The sequence below is a fragment of the Bactrocera dorsalis genome, chromosome 3 (genome assembly GCF_023373825.1).
Source record: "Bactrocera dorsalis isolate Fly_Bdor chromosome 3, ASM2337382v1, whole genome shotgun sequence".
Lineage (NCBI taxonomy): Eukaryota > Metazoa > Arthropoda > Insecta > Diptera > Tephritidae > Bactrocera > Bactrocera dorsalis.
The window spans coordinates 75942064-75961028 of record NC_064305.1 but is presented as its reverse complement, the minus strand read 5'-3'; the positions used below and the strand labels follow the sequence as shown (position 1 = coordinate 75961028).

Here is an 18965-nt window from a genome sequence, read left to right as displayed (position 1 = left end):
TGAGGTTAGGATTTTCATGCATTAGTATTTGACAGATCACGTGGGATTTCAGACATGGTGTCAAAGAGAAAGATGCTCAGTATGCTTTGACATTTCATCATGAATAGACTTACTAACGAGCAACGCTTGCAAATCATTGAATTTTATTACCAAAATCAGTGTTCGGTTCGAAATGTGAAAATCCGCTTTTTTATCGACAAATTTTGTTCAGCGATGAGGCTCATTTCTGGTTGAATGGCTACGTAAATAAGCAAAATTGCCGCATTTGGGGTGAAGAGCAACCAGAAGCCGTTCAAGAACTGCCCATGCATCCCGAAAAATGCACTGTTTGGTGTGGTTTGTACGCTGGTGGAATCATTGGACCGTATTTTTTCAAAGATGCTATTGGACGCAACGTTACGGTGAATGGCGATCGCTATCGTTCGATGCTAACAAACTTTTTGTTGCCAAAAATGGAAGAACTGAACTTGGTTGACATGTGGTTTCAACAAGATGGCGCTACATGCCACACAGCTCGCGATTCTATGGCCATTTTGAGGGAAAACTTCGGACAACAATTCATCTCAAGAAATGGACCCGTAAGTTGGCCACCAAGATCATGCGATTTAACGCCTTTAGACTATTTTTTGTGGGGCTACGTCAAGTCTAAAGTCTACAGAAATAAGCCAGCAACTATTCCAGCTTTGGAAGACAACATTTCCGAAGAAATTCGGGCTATTCCGGCCGAAATGCTCGAAAAAGTTGCCCAAAATTGGACTTTCCGAATGGACCACCTAAGACGCAGCCGCGGTCAACATTTAAATGAAATTATCTTCAAAAAGTAAATGTCATGAACCAATCTAACGTTTCAAATAAAGAACCGATGAGATTTTGCAAATTTTATGCGTTTTTTTTTTAAAAAAAGTTATCAAGCTCTTAAAAAATCACCCTGTAGATGCGCAGACAGAACAACATAATTGTAATCCATTCATCCCATATATCCATATTGGCTTGTTGACTGAATTTCATAGCAGGATTTTATGGTCCAACCATAGATTCGAATTTTTACCCAATAACCAAGTTAAGTTTGAGGTTCAATAGTTTTGCAGAAATGTGGGGCTTTCATGCCAAACGCCTATATTAGTAAATGCCAAGGTATTTAACTTCGCTTTTTTAAACGCTCAATCGTTCATCCTTTTCGCCGTTTGGCCCTAATTGTAGATTCCAAGATTCCTTCTCCATCTAGCCTTATCAGTGGAGTGGATATCTTCTTCTTTCTCTGCTTTCCCCGGCGGGTACTGTGTCGAATACTCTTGGGGGTGAAACGTTTTCATCCATTCGGAGGACATAATCTGGCGAGCTTAAACCTCTCAATTCGCTGAACTGTCACTGTCGTCATATATCTCGTACAGCTCATCGTTCGTTTCAGTGTAGAGCAGTGCCTGTTTAACATTTTTAAGTGATTTTCTAGTGTTTTTGTGGTTTTGATTATGCACTTGATTCGGCTATAGCAGTGACTTTAAACCGGTATGAAATTTACTTCCATGTCTCTATATACCTTCTTATTGAATTTGGGCTAGCCTTGATGTCCATTTATCCTCATTGCGAACCCATTCGACACATGTTTCCTTTTTTCCTTTTTTATGTTTGTGTAAAGTTTGATCTCCCTATGTCAATTCTTGTGTGTTTGACAGCTGTTTGTACATTACCCGAACATTTTTCTTGCGGTTTATTGTCATGAACACAGAGTATGCTTCAAATATCCATTACTTGTGAGAACTTAGAAGTTATTAAAAAAAACTGTATAAAAGTAACTGATTTTCGTACTGAGTGTGAGCCTCTCATATACCCGACATACTTCAAATTAAAAGCGGATTAGGAGCTTTGTTACCTTTCAAAAATTTTATACGAAAATAAAGCATTTTAAATTTAATAACTCATTCAGCACACCTGTCTGACGTATGTATGTACATATCGTCAGATTAAATGCAAAATAACATAACAACAATTTTCATAAGTTTACAGGCGGAGATATAAAACAAACCATACATATTCAAAGAAAATTTGAGTTTTCGTTATAAAATGGTTTTATATTGGTTATATATTGGTTATATCTGACAACGGAAGCTGAAAGTTTTATTTTACCTGATGTAGTGAATCGTAAGCAATAAAAAACTCAATTACGATTTTTTGGTATTACGTTGTTTTGCATTTTAGGTGACCATATGTACAAACATACTTTCGAACTTTCGAGGCTGGTGCACTGAGGGTTCAGTAATTTGCGACGCATGCTGCAAGTTTTGCAAAATTATCTTATGTTATATGTACACTCGGTTTTAGTTTTTGAAAATGCAGTTTAGTCTGAAAATGCACGGTTACCAGCAGAATTCTTATTAAATAATTTCATATTCCAAAATGTACCTCCACAATTCAATGTAACAAAACGCACTTGCATAGAAATTTGAAAGAAATTTCATGGCATGCAAACAGCGAAATATTTCCACAGAAAATCAAACGACTGCAGTCGTATCCGATTCCTTGATTTTGATTTTCTTGGAAACTAGTTTTTTTTTTTAAAGAAAATTGCACGGCACACTTTGTGATTATCTTGTATTCACTAAGCGAGGTTACTACCTCTGAAATATGGATTGCGGGAATTTCAAATTGGCTTTAATGGTTCAAGCGAAACTAGCTGCTATTTCGTATACGATTAACTGAAAACGTCGAGCTTTAGTAGATGACAACATCAAAAACGCAAACAATCAGATTAGAATGATTGCTTTTTTAAGCTTTCTGCATAGCTTTGTTTGTTGTGGTTTAATTGATAGTGAATTAAAAAATTGATAGTGTATTAAAAAATCTTGAAATACTGATTGTAAATGATTGTAAATTTTTTTTGTTTTTTTTTGCCATTTTTTGATTAGAACTGTCGTTTTTCTTTTAATATAGGTTTTTTTCAGTGGCTGTAGATCATTTTATAATGAAAATTAGATTTTTCTAAAATTTTCAACAAAATGTCACTCATACGCACCGTTGTGAGTGCCGCTGCTCCGTTAAAGGAATTTCCCCGGCACAGCTCGCGCCACCGTTGGCGCTGCCAGTTTTATTAGGATTGTTGTAGTCCTTCAGCTTTTGCTTTCGCTTCGACGCCTCACATAGCACTCGTACTAATATGAAGCTGATAACGGTTAGTATGCAGCAGGGCAACAATTTAATTATCACCGAGTGTATCCAAAAGTTGATTCTAGGGGGAAAAAATAAATTTATTATTTATAGAATATTTTATTCTATTATATAAGGTACTGATATACATATATGTATATTGTATTCAATAATAATAGTGGCCTGGAGAGTACGGAACCGAACAAACTGAGCCAATTGTTCATACAACATGACAACACTTACGTTTCTAACCTGTGCTAACGTACATTGTGACAAAAAAGCACACGGAAATTGTAATTAAATTCTCCGGGTAAATGATATTGCAAAAATATATATCTTACTAAGTTGGTAGGACTGTGCTTAATTACTATGGCAAATGTGAGCCCGTTCTGTCAGCCATTTTGTTTACAGCAGCTCCGATTTTTAGAATGCATAAAAATATCGAACAAAGAATTTTCTTCAAATTTTGTCTTTCTAACCGGGTTCTGGACGAACTCTTCAACTAGTAAAAATATTAAAAAAGTGAAGGATTTGGTGCTTGAAAATCGTCAAGCCAAGTGTTAGAGAAATGGCAAGAGAGCTCGACATCTCCCGCGAGTCCGCTCGAATGAGTTTAGTGTATATTTTGGGTACGAAAAGCGTTCTTGCTTAACTCGTCCCGATAAAGCTGAATTTTGTTTCCAAATGAGTAGCGTAAAAAGGTCTCTCTAAACATGATTAATCGCGAATTCAAACGAGCAGAAACCAAAAATAAAAAAACACGCCCAAGCCGCTCAAAAATCAAGGTGATGCTCATTGTTCTTTTCGATATTGGTTTGGTGCATCTTGAATTTGCTCCGGTGGGACAGACGGTTTATATGGAGTTCTATTTGGCTGCATTAAGGTGTTTGCGTGCGAACATTCGTCGAAAATGGCCGGTATTGTAGAAGTACAATTCATGGACTTTACTCGATGACAATGCACCATCGCATCGAGCCACGATTTAGTCCGAATTTAAAGCCAAAAATGCAAAGAATAGCATCGACCAACCAGCGCATTCACCATATTTGGCTCCTTGTGATGTGTTCTTGTTCCCCAAACTGAAATTGCAGCTCCGTGGCACCCGTTTTCAGTCGATCGAAGAGATAAAACAAAATTCACTGAAGGAGCTGACGCCCATCCCAAAAAGTGCTTATGAAAAGTGTTCGAGGACTCGAAAAATCGTTGGTTTAAGTAGATTGCATATGACGGAAATTATTTTGAAGATGACAAAATAAATATTGATGAATAATTAAATCGTTTGCATTTTATTTTCAAATTCCGGGTACTTTTGTGTCACAATGTATGTATATCTAATACCTTGCCATTTTGTGTGAAATATTTGGAAAAATTAAATACAGGACAATTTAGTATTACCTAATTAACATAACTATTTACATACAATTTTATTCTTCTAGTTATCCGAAGCTCAATGCGGTAATCGATTTCAGTGGTAATGGGGATATATTCTAGTTGTTGCCAAAATAAATTTGAAGACTGACTTAAAATTCCAACTTTCGGTTAAAAAGTGTTTAAAACATTAATTGGCTTAATCTTCTCAAACAGCGGTATTAACTGCTAGGATCAACAGCCAATTATTATAAATATATATCTTCAACCGATAGGATCATATTTTGGTAACCATATTTCTTTGTTAATCAAAGATTCATATGATGAGGTTAATAAAAGTATGTATAAACATTAAATAATAAGCAATTTTATTTCATGATATGGTAGACCGGTAAGTAACATTAAGGATCTGGAGCAATAAATTCTATATGCAAGTTAACACAGAACGCTAGCAGTCAAATTACACAGTCTGTATGGTCTGTCATAGATCACAGACAATGCTAAACATTGTAGCCCAACCCCAACAGCAAAGACCGTGGCATTCGCTGACTCAACACACTCACAACGTCTACGACAGGTACTAGCCACAGCGAGAGCAGCGACGGTAGCGTAGGTTAAGGCTATAGTTGTAAGTTAATTATTTTAGTTCAGAAGAAGACTACTCAACAATGCATTAAAATAATTTTCAACGACGTTTTTTACTCTAAACTGCCTCTAGATGAACATCACCTGCTACTAAGCGCACATAACAGCGCAGTAGGTGTCTCACTCACTTATTCTCCACTATCATTTCCACAACTTGCATTTGTTTCAGTTCTCACTCACTATCCCAGTAAATGCATTTGTTTCAGTTCTCATATCGTTCCTTAAACAACAATAAATGTAAAAATGTTCGAATTTCGATATCGATTTTGCACGTTCTCTCTCTCTGTTATGATTGCCTGGTGCATTGTGGTGATATTCGAGACAAAAAAAGGTTTGTATGAAAGCGGCCTATGTATGTGTGTATTATAAAAATAACTCTGAAAAACCGAATTAATTTCCTTTTTTCTAACAGGTGCGCATAAAATGCAGTCGTCGATTTTTCAATAACATGATCTAGCAACAAAAATTCGTTCCTCATCTTTCATGTCACTAGACACTAAAAGTTGCGTTTATTTTGTTATTGTACAATGAAGATAATGTCATATGAAGAAAAGAAATAAAAAAAGTGAAGCGAAATTTTCCATGTAAAGTACTAAAAGTATCGTTTTCTACTAGGGACCCAAACCAGCGCAGTAAGAGTTTTGAAGGCATTGTAACTCTCAGCTGTCCTTTTGCTGAACAGATCTCTCTAGCAACAAAAATCCGTTCCGATCTCACAATCGCTCTTTAAAACAACACTAAATCTAGCAAATTTTTTGTTACTGTAAAGCAACGGCGGCCATTTATGATCGCCTTGTATAACTGCATGATTTTTACATACAAAATACAGGAAAAATCAAAAATTAAAAAACAACGCTGTAGATGTGACGAGCCTCGAACTCGAACTCCTCTTCATGAATGCACAAGGACTTAACAACAAATATTATCTTCAATTGCCAAGTGTTCATAAGCCCAGGACAGGCTACCAATGATATGCTGGATAATTTTCAGAGTACCATATTTCTTTTTTCTAAATTTGGAGTAATCCATTTATCACCATTTACATTGCGATCATCATCATTTGTCACCAGATATAATGCGAGTGATTCTCATGCGAAATAAAAGAAAATTTTGTGAACTTCGGTCGATTGACCTAAGTATTAAAAACATCATTTTATTTTACGAGTCTTATGCAACATTACAAACATATTAACAAATACTTTATGTTATGTATATATAGTATATTAAATGTAGTAAATAATAGATTATTCTTTTAATATTAATTTCATTAATACTGCTTTGATTATTTCACTACCCCAGTTACAATATTAGAACTAACTTCTCATAAAAAAAACTGAAAATGAATAAATTCAAAAGGTAAAGAGTATTGCATTGTCTTGAAACCCCAACAGCGAATTAACTGGCATCATCTCTTTATCAGACACACATGAGCATGTTCCAAATATACAAATGTATATGATTGTCTTCCAATTCATTCATTATCATCTTATTAGTAGTCATAATCCGTTCCAATTGTCAAGTTGCTCCCAAAAAACTTTACAAAGCGCAGCATAATCGAAGTATAAACGCAAAGGAAAATTATTGTGCCATCACATGCTTCAGTCATCATTTCATTGAAGCAACACATATTAGTTCCGATTTTTCACGCCGTTCCTGAAATAACAAATACTAAATACTGTGTTACTGTATTACCTGCTTCACAATAATTGTTATTGTATTTTTCGAATTTTCCGATATTTATGCATTGCAAGGGAGAGCGAAATATCTTCTTACCACCCTTTTATGATTGCCTAGGACAATTCATCAACAAATAGCAAACAATGCGTTTGAAGAAGAAGCAGCGTGGTTCATGCGTGCTTACTGTTTTATCGTTTATGTGCCATTTTTTCCTTAGCTCAAGGTGCAGTTTTTCCAATCATTATTGATATTTATTTACTTTCTATATAATGATTTTAATACGATGTACTAAATTAAATTGAATTAACTAATTCTCAAGTATTGGAAGAGTTCATACTTTATGTTGCCCTTTTCGGAAACTAAGCCTTGAACCTTGAAAATGGTAAAAAGTGAAAACATTCATAGTTGGTGGAAGTCCACTGGGAAAGGAATCAAAGAAATTACAGCATCTTTGAGACATAAAAGGGTTAGCCCACCCCAAATGTCGTGAGAAAAATATTTCTGAAGAAGATAAAAATAAAATTATTTAATATTTTTGATTTTCACATACAAATTGAGGTTAAATAAAAAATGTTGTAAGTAAATGCAAAAATTGTAGATGTATACTTATATATACCATATGTGGTACACGGTGTCAAAAAAGTACACGGAAATTGTAAATAAAACGCAAAATATTTACTTATTCATCAATATTTATTTTGACGCCTTCAAAGTAATCCCAACCAGATATATTGTAATATGCCAAATATTTTTCCAGTCCACGAAACACTTTTCATAAGCACTTTTTCGGGTAGCCTTCAGCTTCTTTAGCGAATTTTGGTTTATTTTTTCAATCGACTAAAAACGGCCAAATATAACCCCTCTGTCCCTCCGGAAAAAAGTCCAGATGTACCAAATCACAATTATATAAAAAAATGACCATCACCTTGAGTTTTGAGTGGCTTTGACGTAGTTTTTTTGGTTTCGGCTCGTTTTTTTCCCTCCATTCCGATGATTGTTGACTTGTTTGGATATCAAACTCATAAACCCATGTTTTATCGCCAGTTATAATGCTAATGTGGGATCGAGGTTTGCACGATTAAGCATATCTAAAGATATCGGAACGACTCGAGCAAGAACGCGTTTTATACCCAATATATCCACCAAAATCATTCGAACGGACTCGCAAGAGATGTCGAGCTATCTTGCCATCTCTCTAACACTTGCCTGACGATTTTCAAGTACCATATCCTTCACTTTTTTCATATTTAGATCGTATCAGTTGAAGAGGTCGAAGGTCGTCCTGAACGAGGCATGTCTTGAACGATCTCTCTTGTGTGTTTGATAAAACTGAGCCTTTTCCACCTTTCGCAATGATCCCGCGCACGATATTTGGTTAGAAATACCGCTTCCTCTCCCCGATTTCGGATCGGTCTATTCAATGAACATGTGCTTTCTATTTGTTTTGACTTTGACACTATTATTTATTTTTTTGGTGTAATAAATAAAAATGTATAATGTCAAAAGTATTTCAGAAACATTTTCTTTTCATCATTGTTATTTAAATATATTTAAACGAAAATATGATCAAAATTCTCTTTGTACTAGTATCTTTTATAAGCCCTCACTATGTAAGTATTATTTCCTGGACAATTTCGAGAGAACATCACAAGCAAAAGCTTTGCAGATCTGTAGCGGCGAGCAAAGTGAACTCGTAAACTTTTGGTATACTTGCGATTTCCAAATGGAATCCGATATGAATGACATGAGTGAAGAGTGCCGTAAAATATATAGCCAAAAAGCGGGAAAGAGTGATGTCTACGAGCTGTATAAAACCGAAGCTGAAATGTTTTACAAATTCCGAAATAAATTGGTGGAATGCGAAAGCAATGGCAAAACATGCGCCTTAAGTGATGGTCAAAGTGAAATGGAAATGCCACTGGTTAGTGCAAATACTCATTAAAAAAAGGTTTTTAGAAGGAATAAAAAGATTGGCGCATAAAAGTATGCTAGAGAAACATATATGTATAACAGCACTTAATATAATTATTAAAAAAATTACATATCAAAATATTTATCTTATTTTGATTTTTTTAATTTACTACATATATTTTTTATATCACAGCTCATCGGTTATGATATCAACAAACGTATGCGTTTATATAAAGAAGCCGAAATGAATCAGTGTTATGTCGAGACTACCAATAATATTGAATTCATAAAATGTATTATAGAAACTCGCAAGAAATTATTGGCTGTATTAAATCAGAATTGTTCCAGCATGTGAGTGGTATTATTAGTATATTTTTGTAAAATATGACTAAAAATAAAAAAATCAAGAAATTTTTACTTAGCTTTCGACAATTTAGTAATTAGATTCAGTGTGCCAGCTAGAAGAAAATATGCAAAATCCTTAAACTGGATTTGGTTCTATAGAAATCAAAGATAAATTCTTAGACTCTTATTATGTATGGCAACTGACGCTTGTCTAGTAGCCGTACACCACAATTTATACTACTGAATAAAGGCAGCGGTGTGTTAGAGGTTACAGACATTTCAAATTTAGGCAACTGTTCAGAGCCAACAAAATATTTTTTTTATTGCCGTATAACTTATCAAGAAGCTGCTTTCAAGTTGATCAAACAACACCGAATAGACCACGTCCAGCACCCAGTGAAGAAATATATGAAGCCGCTCGTCCTTCCCCATCGGCATCGCTTCACTTATGAAAAATTCCAAGAAGATCCGACGTTTTTGAACCAAATTTTGTTCGGCGATGAGAGCCATTTCTGGCTCATTGCGTATGTAAACAAGCAAAATTGAGTACACTTCGGTGAGCAGACAATTTTGGGCTGATCGTTTGGCCACCAAGATCATGTGATATCACATCGTTAGACTTTTTTCTGTAGAGATATCTAAGTCCAAAGTGTATGCCAGCAATACCGCTTCGATTCACGCCTTGGAGCAAAGCACCAAGCATGTCATTCGCCATTTACCAGTTGAAATGCTCGAACGAGTCATCGAAAATTGGACTCAAGATAACGATCATCTGAGACGTAGCCGTGGCCAACATTTGAAAGAGATTATTTTCACAAAATAAATTCCAGAGAAAGTTCTTTCGAATGATAATAATTCTTTTTCTTTAAAAATGTAGGGAACCTGGATCACCATTTATAAATTTTTAATTGATATTCAGGGGTATATTGAATGCTTACAAAGGATTAGACTAGTGTCGGAAATTATTATGAAGTAAAAAGGGTTAACATTCTTTTTTAATCAAAAATGCTTAAATAGTGAAGTTATATACTCAGTTACTAGTGAATCAATATAAAGTAATCACAACAACTCGCTTTAGCTTCGAAAAGTGGGTCTTAATTGCTGAATTGAAAAAACACATAATAATAAAAAAATAAAAATAATAACAATAATAAAAATTTAGTAAAAATAATAATAATTATTATTATTATAGTAAAAGTAACAATAAAAGTAACATAGCAATAATAATAACAACAACACATCAATCAAAATTCGATCATGTCATTGCATTATTTCATTTGTCGAATTGTTACAATGTACTACGCAAGAAAATAGGATCACCTTAACTTCTCTTAAGCCTCTCACACCATTTCAACAAACTTCGAATTAAGCAGCAACAAATTTGCTGGCGAAAAACGAAACTATGGTATGTTGATATTTTGCCGCAGGTAAGGAATTGCAAATGCATATCACAATAACAATAACAATTTTTAGTAGGAACTTTTAGGCAGTTGGAACACGAGTTAATTGTGCGCCAAGGTCGTACAACACATAAACTTATTTATTAGTGTTTGCTTTGTGAACATTTTTTGTTAGTGTTCCCTTAGTGAAGTAACAAATACTACACGTTCCTGATTTTTATGATTACCTGTTCGATTTATTATACAGTTCTATATATTTTTAGGTTGTTTGTTACTCGAGCGTTCGAGAGAGGATTATGTACATATGTATGTATGTAGATATTGATTTTTATGCGATGGTGCTTCATTGGAGGTTTAGTATTGATTATTTTTTAAAATATTTATGTTATTTACATTTTTTTTATAATGAACGATATTGCATGCTGACAGAAAATCATATGGAGCCACTGTTAACGTATGAGTCTCAATAATTGGAGCTTAAATTAGTAAAGCAAAAATGTTGCCATCCTAGATTGCAAGAATTCTGTAAAGTAATTTTTGTTCTAATTCAGAAGTTCCAGTTTTGCATCACTTTCTAGCAAAAAAAAATGTTCGTATCTAACCAATAATGCGCCGAATGTTGGTTTCCCTGTTGACTTTGAGTACACTCATATACAGTGGCGTAGCTACAACTTCGGGCGCCCGGGGCCAAGGATGTTCTGCCGCCCCCTTTTATCTACCTATCTACAAGTTTCATGAGGTTTTTGAGGAAATTGATAGTAAATTTACAAGACATCTTATTAAAAGCCATGGAAAAAAACCCATTTTCGCCCTATATCTTGTATACTTTTGACACAATTTGCAGAAATTTTTAAATACCATCGAAGATCGTTTTGCCGCCCCAAGACGTTGCGCCCGGCGCGACGGCCCCTTCGCCTCCCCCCTTAGCTACGCCACTACTCATATAAATAGTCTAAAAAAGTATAATGGAATAAGCTTAGTTTCCAGTTGATGACACAATTTACCCAGACGAAAACGTCGGTGACCTGAGTCGATGTAGCCATGTTCGGCTCTTTGGACTGGTACCGATCTGAAAATTTGTATATGTCCTCCATGTCTCCTCCGGCAGCTATTCATTTGTCGGAACTGCTGATATCGGACTATTATAGGATACACCTGTCATATAGAATGATCAATCAAAATCAAGATAGAAGTATTCATAATTCCTTTATTCGACTTGAAGATTGTTTTTATTAAAAAACGTGGTTAAAAAGAACTAAAGGACTCATGCCGGGAGAACATCTCTGATCTTCCAATGTGAGAGTTTGTAACGTAATCCGAATTAAAACGTCAAATATAATTATGTACTTTCTTTGAGAGCTTTCCCTCAAAGAAAGTCTGAACCTCTTAGAAAAAACATTATTGCGGATAGCCTAAGAATAAATTCGCTCGTAGCAGATTTCGAAAATAGTCGCTTTAAAGTTTTAACCGCTACACATAGCTAGTGTTAATGACATTATTACCTAACGAATGCAAAATTGAAAACTGGCGGCAAGATACCATGCTAGTCGCTTCAATGTATATTTGCTTTGCTTTGCTTTATACAATACATTTGCTTTGCAGCTTGAGCTAACGTTTGCAATGCGAAGATAAAGGAAAAGCCAACGTCTTTGATACAATTTACTTTGCATTAGTGTTTCCCCTTCATCATCCTTCTCATCATGAAAGTTGTTTATGTGTAAATGGCATTGAGTAAGTATGCACAGTTATAATCTAGTTGGCATCAGCGAAAACTCTGTCACTACACAAGAGTGGACGATTTTGATGAGTCAGGCACTGAGTTCATCTCCGCTAAGACTGGTCATTCAGCTTAACGCATTTGCATAGTGTCACTTTCATTTAATTATGGCTTCATGGCTGTATCAAGTGCGACTGCACTCACTTAAAAGAGAGCAAATATAAGTTTGAATGAATTATAACTTTGAGAAATGGCTGTAGAGACAACTTTACTTAACCTCCCTTATTTGATTTTTTTTTATAACTTTAGTTGGTATTTATTAAAGGCAAGATGATAGCTTTAACTCAAGAGGAACCAGTCAAAAGGGCTTTTTTAAATCATTTGTTGTAGCACTACGCGAAAAAATAACTGATTTGGAATGTGTGGCCCTTTTAAAAAAATATTTATACCCTGCTAACACCCAAAAGAAAACATCGGACGCCCATTAATGTATATAGTATATTATACACATCATCATCATGGAATGAGATACGATCCAACAACGAGACGAAATTATCATCTGTGACCTCAACTTTAAGAGCGCTACGTTCAATTTCTGATCGTCATAATCGCCCTGTCAGGTCAACAATTGAGCGTCTAGTGGAAAAATTTTGAATCGGTAGGCACAGTACAAAATGTTCCCGTTCCTGTGAGACAAAGAAGTGCCCGTAGTGTCGAGAATATTGCTGCCACCAATTGAGGAAGGCCCAAATCAGTTTCTCATACGTCGTTTTCAAGCGTTGGGTATTACTATGACGTCGTTGTGGCGAATTTTGCGAAAAGATCTTGGCCTACATCGCTAAAAGGTCAAATTGACGCTAGAACTGAAGCCGCTTGACCACAAGAATCGTCGTATGTTCGTGAATTGGGCTGATCAACAACTTTCAACGAAAAATCATCCTTAGCGATGATACTAATTTCTGGTTGAATGGCTTCGTTAATAAGGAAAATATACTCGTACATTATTTATCAGGTAGCAATCCACAAGTACTCCATTAGTCACCAGTGGCCCGGCGATGTCATTGGGCCGATTTTCTTTTGTGGTGATCAAGCACGGCACGTCACTGGAAATGGAAATCGTTGCCGCTCAATGATAACCGACCATTTTTGGCCCGAATTGGATGATATGGACTTGGACAATATGTGATTCTAACAAGACGGCGTCGCGGCCACACTGCGAATGTCACAATCGATTTATTGAAAACCAAGTTTGGTGAATGTGTTATCTCACGAACTGGCCCAGTTAATTGGCCGCCTCGGTCGTGCGATTTGACGCCGTTAGATTATTTCCTGCGGGGCTACCTCAAGTCTAATGTCTATGCCAACAAGCCTGCGAACGTAAAAGTTCAGTATCGGCCGATTTATGCTTGAAAACCATCGAAAATTGGTTTCAGCGTCTAGACTTCTGCAAGCATACCCGTGGTGGCCATCCAAAAGAAATCGAGTTCCATTTATAATAACATCGAATGTACTTTCATAGGAATAAAGAATTCCATTGATATTATTCCCAACCGTTTTTGTTTTATTTAAATATTTTTATTTTTTAATTTTATTTTGTAGCGCTCTTAATGAAAAATTCATTATAAATGTTCAGCGCAACAAGCAGAGCCGATTTAATCCTTCTGTCTGTTCGTCTGTATATAAGTCTCTCAGTTTTTAAAATAGCGGCCGGAACTTTTAAACACGTTCTTTTTCCATCAAGAAGCTACGCATTTGTCGGAACCGCCGATATCGCACAACTATAGCATATTGCTGCCAGAAACACCGAAGATCAAAATCCAGTACTTGTATGAACAACTTTTTTATTCGACGAGATATCTTCATGAAATTCGGCATGTATTTTTACACGAGATATCGCTACATTTCCTGAACATATTCCCAAAATCGGACCTTTATAGCCTATAGTTGTCACACAAACTCTCCGATCTGAATCAGCATAAATATCTTGTATACCCTGACCCTTGGCATGACCAACAACCCTAAAGCTCTTTGATCTCATTAAGAGAGGATTGTGGACCTTGCTAAAGTTAAACAAAATCATCAACGATAAGTGACATCAAGAAGAGTTGACTTCAACAAGGACCTCAAGAAACTTGATAAAGATAAACAAAAGCGTATGTGATCTCACTACAGGAAAATAAGGAAGAGTCATCGAGCTCTTCAAAACCCCTTGAACTCACTTGTCAACTTTTATTTAAAAATATTCGAAATCGGAATACATTTATTCAAGACTCAAGCTCCCGTATATAAAGGCGTTAGTGCTGTGGATAACTTGGGATTGGTTTAAATATGCGAAAAATCGACCCAAGAGCAACTCAAGCAAGCATTTATTGCAATGGTACTGATTTCTAAGGCAGTCGAAGCAAGCCATTTGTATGAAAACCGTCATGTCAGAACATTTCTAGGTTCTTATATTTGTCGAGTATCATCATATACTTGTATCACTCCACATACTATAGCATATGGATAATTATCTCCATTAACAGAAAGGTAAACCATGAAAGCGTTATGCAGCAACACTTGAAAAGGTCATTAAATTCGTTCTGATATAAGATGTCAGGAATTTTGTTAAAATTGCCACATTTTTCAGTTAAAAATGTATCTTTAGTGTGCTAACTTCTGTTTCCCATTGATGCCGAAAATTATTTTTTTAGTAGTGAATATACACCGCAAATTTTCCGCTAACACCGATGCGAAAACCCCTGAGCACAAATGCACATATTTATTAGCATGTATATCAAGTCCTACCTATTTTTATTCCCTCGAATTGAAGTACCGTATGCATATCGTATTTGCACTCACCTGTACAATTGCGTGTCCTCGTCCGCGTAGACGTGATACAACGGCTCCTGGCTGTCCTCCACATAACTCTCGCGCACCTTGAACACAAAGAGTGTTGGAAAACAGACAATCGGTGACACAATAAAGGAGAATATTATCGCCTCGGTGCAATGTGACAGCAGAAAGGCCGCAAAACGTCCATGTGGATGTCTGAAAAAGAGAGTAGGAAAAAGTTTGCTACAAAAATAAAAAGAACAGCGAAAGGAAGGCCAGAAGCGAGATAAAAGTAGTTTTTAAATAAAAACGATAAAACCAATTTGTAGATCGAATTTAAAGGAAAAAGAAATTGTATTTTTCGGAACAAAAAATAGTAAGAATAACCGTAAATCGAATGAAAAGGGAGAGAATTTCAAAATTTTGTTAAAAAATTGTTTTTTGTTTTGCCAGCATTGTCAACAAGTACTTTTTAGGCGAACACATTTTAGTTACAACTACTTATTACTTCTAGGTTGGACATACTACACAACTGATGAGTGGCTTAGCTATTAAGAATGAAAAGAATATCTAGAATTTTTTAAATATTAAAACAGTTAGTTCGAGGTTAATAAATATGATTGAAATAACTTCTTTACCGCTTTTGAAACTATTACTTAATAATGCGACCTTTGGTTAAATGAATACGAAAACATTTTTACACTTGCCTTTGAGCATTTACTATTATAGGTTTTTGAGTTAATTGGTATGTAAATGTGTGTCTGCTTATCCGATTATCTCAAATAGTTTTCAAATATGATTGGGTGTCATGCTATCTCTTAAGCTACTTAAATAAAAACTAAGAAAAAAATAAATAAAGGGTGATTTTTTAAGAGCTTGATAACTTTTTTTTAAAAAAAACGCATAAAATTTGCAAAATCTCATCGGTTCTTTATTTGAAACGTTAGATTGGTTCATGACATTTACTTTTTGAAGATAATTTCATTTAAATGTTGACCGCGGCTGCGTCTTAGGTGGTCCATTCGGAAAGTCCAATTTTGGGCAACTTTTTCGAGCATTTCGGCCGGAATAGCCCGAATTTCTTCGGAAATGTTGTCTTCCAAAGCTGGAATAGTTGCTGGCTTATTTCTGTAGACTTTAGACTTGACGTAGCCCCACAAAAAATAGTCTAAAGGCGTTAAATCGCATGATCTTGGTGGCCAACTTACGGGTCCATTTCTTGAGATGAATTGTTGTCCGAAGTTTTCCCTCAAAATGGCCATAGAATCGCGAGCTGTGTGGCATGTAGCGCCATCTTGTTGAAACCACATGTCAACCAAGTTCAGTTCTTCCATTTTTGGCAACAAAAAGTTTGTTAGCATCGAACGATAGCGATCGCCATTCACCGTAACGTTGCGTCCAACAGCATCTTTGAAAAAATACGGTCCAATGATTCCACCAGCGTACAAACCACACCAAACAGTGCATTTTTCGGGATGCATGGGCAGTTCTTGAACGGCTTCTGGTTGCTCTTCACCCCAAATGCGGCAATTTTGCTTATTTACGTAGCCATTCAACCAGAAATGAGCCTCATCGCTGAACAAAATTTGTCGATAAAAAAGCGGATTTTCACATTTCGAACCGAACACTGATTTTGGTAATAAAATTCAATGATTTGCAAGCGTTGCTCGTTAGTAAGTCTATTCATGATGAAATGTCAAAGCATACTGAGCATCTTTCTCTTTGACACCATGTCTGAAATCCCACGTGATCTGTCAAATACTAATGCATGAAAATCCTAACCTCAAAAAAATCACCCGTTACTATAAAGAAGACCATACAGCAACTACCCGATTGAAAAACAAAAAAGTGGCGGGGCCGATTGATATTCAAACACGACGGCGTCGAACCGATAAGTAGCATGCATCGGCTGCTTTGTAAAATATGGTCGGACGAGAGCACACCGACGATTGGAATTTAAGGGTGCTTTGCCCAATCCACAAAAAGGGAGACCCCACAATCTGCGTCAACTACTGTGGGATAAGCCTCCTCAACATCGCATATAAGGTTCTATCGAGCGTACTGTGTGAAAGATTAAAGCCAAACGGCAACAAACTGATTGGGCCTTATCATTGTGGATCCAGGCCTGGAAAATTAACAACTGATTAGACATTCACCAAGCGCCAAATCTTGGAAAAGATCCGTGAAAAGAGGATCGACACGCACCAACTCTTCGTTGAATTTAAAACTGATTTTGACAGCACTTAAAGGAGCTGCCTTTATGCCATTATGTCTGAATTTTGTATCCCCGCAAAACTAATAACGTTGTGTAAACGTATGTATGTACGTTTAGGAATACCAAAAGCTTCGTCAGAATCGGCGAGTCAGTATCTCCGAGCCGTTCGATCCCAAATGAGAATTCAGACAAGGCGTCTCTCTAAGGTGCTCAAATTCTACAGTCACTCATAATCCCCGTCCTGCTATATGGTTCGAACAATGGACAATGGCATCACCTGATGAGTCGGCCTTAAGAGTGTTCGAGAGAAAAGTTCTGCGGAAGATTTATGGTCATTTGAGCATTGGCAACGGCGAATATCGCATACGATGGAACGATGAACTGTACGAGATATACGACGACAAAGGCATAGTTTAACGAATCAAAAGACAGTATTCAACGCAGTATTTGCCGGGGGAAACAGAGGAAGAGAAAGACCTCCACTCCGTTGAAAAGACCAGTTGAAGAAGGACCTGCCTATGCTTCGAATCTCCAAAGGAAAATGTACTGGCGCGCTGTTGTAAACTGGGCTAACTGCGTAAGCGGTGTCTAAGCTAGACGATATAATTTTAAAAATTAGTATTTGAAAGATATTTATGCTTGTGGTGCAGCCGGAGTTAATGTTTTTTCATTTTTAACTAAAACTATAAGTTAGATTTGAAGTATTTTAGTATTAGAATTCTGTTTTAAATCCAAAATTTTCCACAGAATTTATTATATTTGCGTGTAAATAAAAAATAAATACTGTTTTGCCATTACATTTCTGTATTATCCGCACGTGGCACAACAGTATTATTTATTGGCTCATATTTCCAAGCGATTCGTACCATGAAATGATTTACAAATATAATTATGATTGAGCGTAAATACCATTGACCTTGTAATTACGATTTTCCAGAAAATGAAAATGAAAATGAAAATGAGAGAATGGCAATGACCATTGCTATCAAATTAAATTATAATTGAACCAATCTGCACAGATTTCAATGTAGAAAATGCAGCACGCACATTTTCGCATATTAATAGAAGGATTTGCTTTGTGGTTAATGATTGATAAATGTGGACATATACAAACATATGTGTTTATGTATATAAGTGAATGTAATATGGACAGCAATCAAAGGATCAGCGGGCGATGGTTTCAATGGAATCCTTTATGGTGAGTTTATGAGAAACGCCTACACATGACCACCAACCAATTGGATTACAAAATGTAGCATATATACAGACATACTATATACCATACTTATATAATTTAACAATAACATACATACTTATGTATTATGTTCATACGACATTGGCTTTTGTTTATTTATGCTATTTTGTCTGTGCTTGCACTTATTATTTAAGTAATTCCGTCTGGATCGGGATAATCACAAGCATACACATGCACCGGATTTTGAATATGAAATGTGGTTTAAATAAATGTTGAGCGCTTGCCAAATCAAAGGAAAATTAACTGAAGTACTATGGAATGAAATTATACACATTTAACTTTCGACATGTGGAGGGACCGAAAAAAATTGAATTTTCAAACAAAAAGCTTTAGGTGCACAGCAAAACCCATGCGTCGAAATATTATTTTTTCTTGGTTGGTATGACGGTCAGTGACATCTGTGCCAAATGTCTCATCAAAATAATCATTAGTGCTTAGATCCGTCGTCGTCTGTGAAACAATGCTCTCCGACTACTA

At 35.9% G+C, this 18965-nt stretch overlaps 2 protein-coding genes across 4 annotated transcripts in view; one reads left to right on the top strand and one right to left on the bottom strand.

Moving 5' to 3' along the window:
• Positions 1-18965, bottom strand: part of LOC105229117 (G-protein coupled receptor dmsr-1) — a 283338-nt gene that overhangs the window by 4704 nt on the left and 259669 nt on the right. For all 3 annotated transcript variants that reach the window (XM_049453470.1, XM_049453471.1, XM_049453469.1), the window contains 2 exons: positions 15046-15234; positions 3011-3223 (listed from right to left, as the gene is read on the bottom strand). In XM_049453470.1, the coding sequence (XP_049309427.1) occupies positions 3011-3223; positions 15046-15234 (402 nt within the window). The remainder of the gene's footprint in view (positions 1-3010; positions 3224-15045; positions 15235-18965) is intronic.
• On the top strand, positions 8355-9341 carry LOC105229116 (uncharacterized). Its single transcript, XM_011209207.4, has 3 exons — positions 8355-8441; positions 8498-8752; positions 8936-9341. The coding sequence occupies exons 1-3, from the start codon at positions 8394-8396 to the stop codon at positions 9095-9097; spliced, it is 465 nt and encodes a 154-aa protein (XP_011207509.2). The 5' UTR covers positions 8355-8393; the 3' UTR covers positions 9098-9341.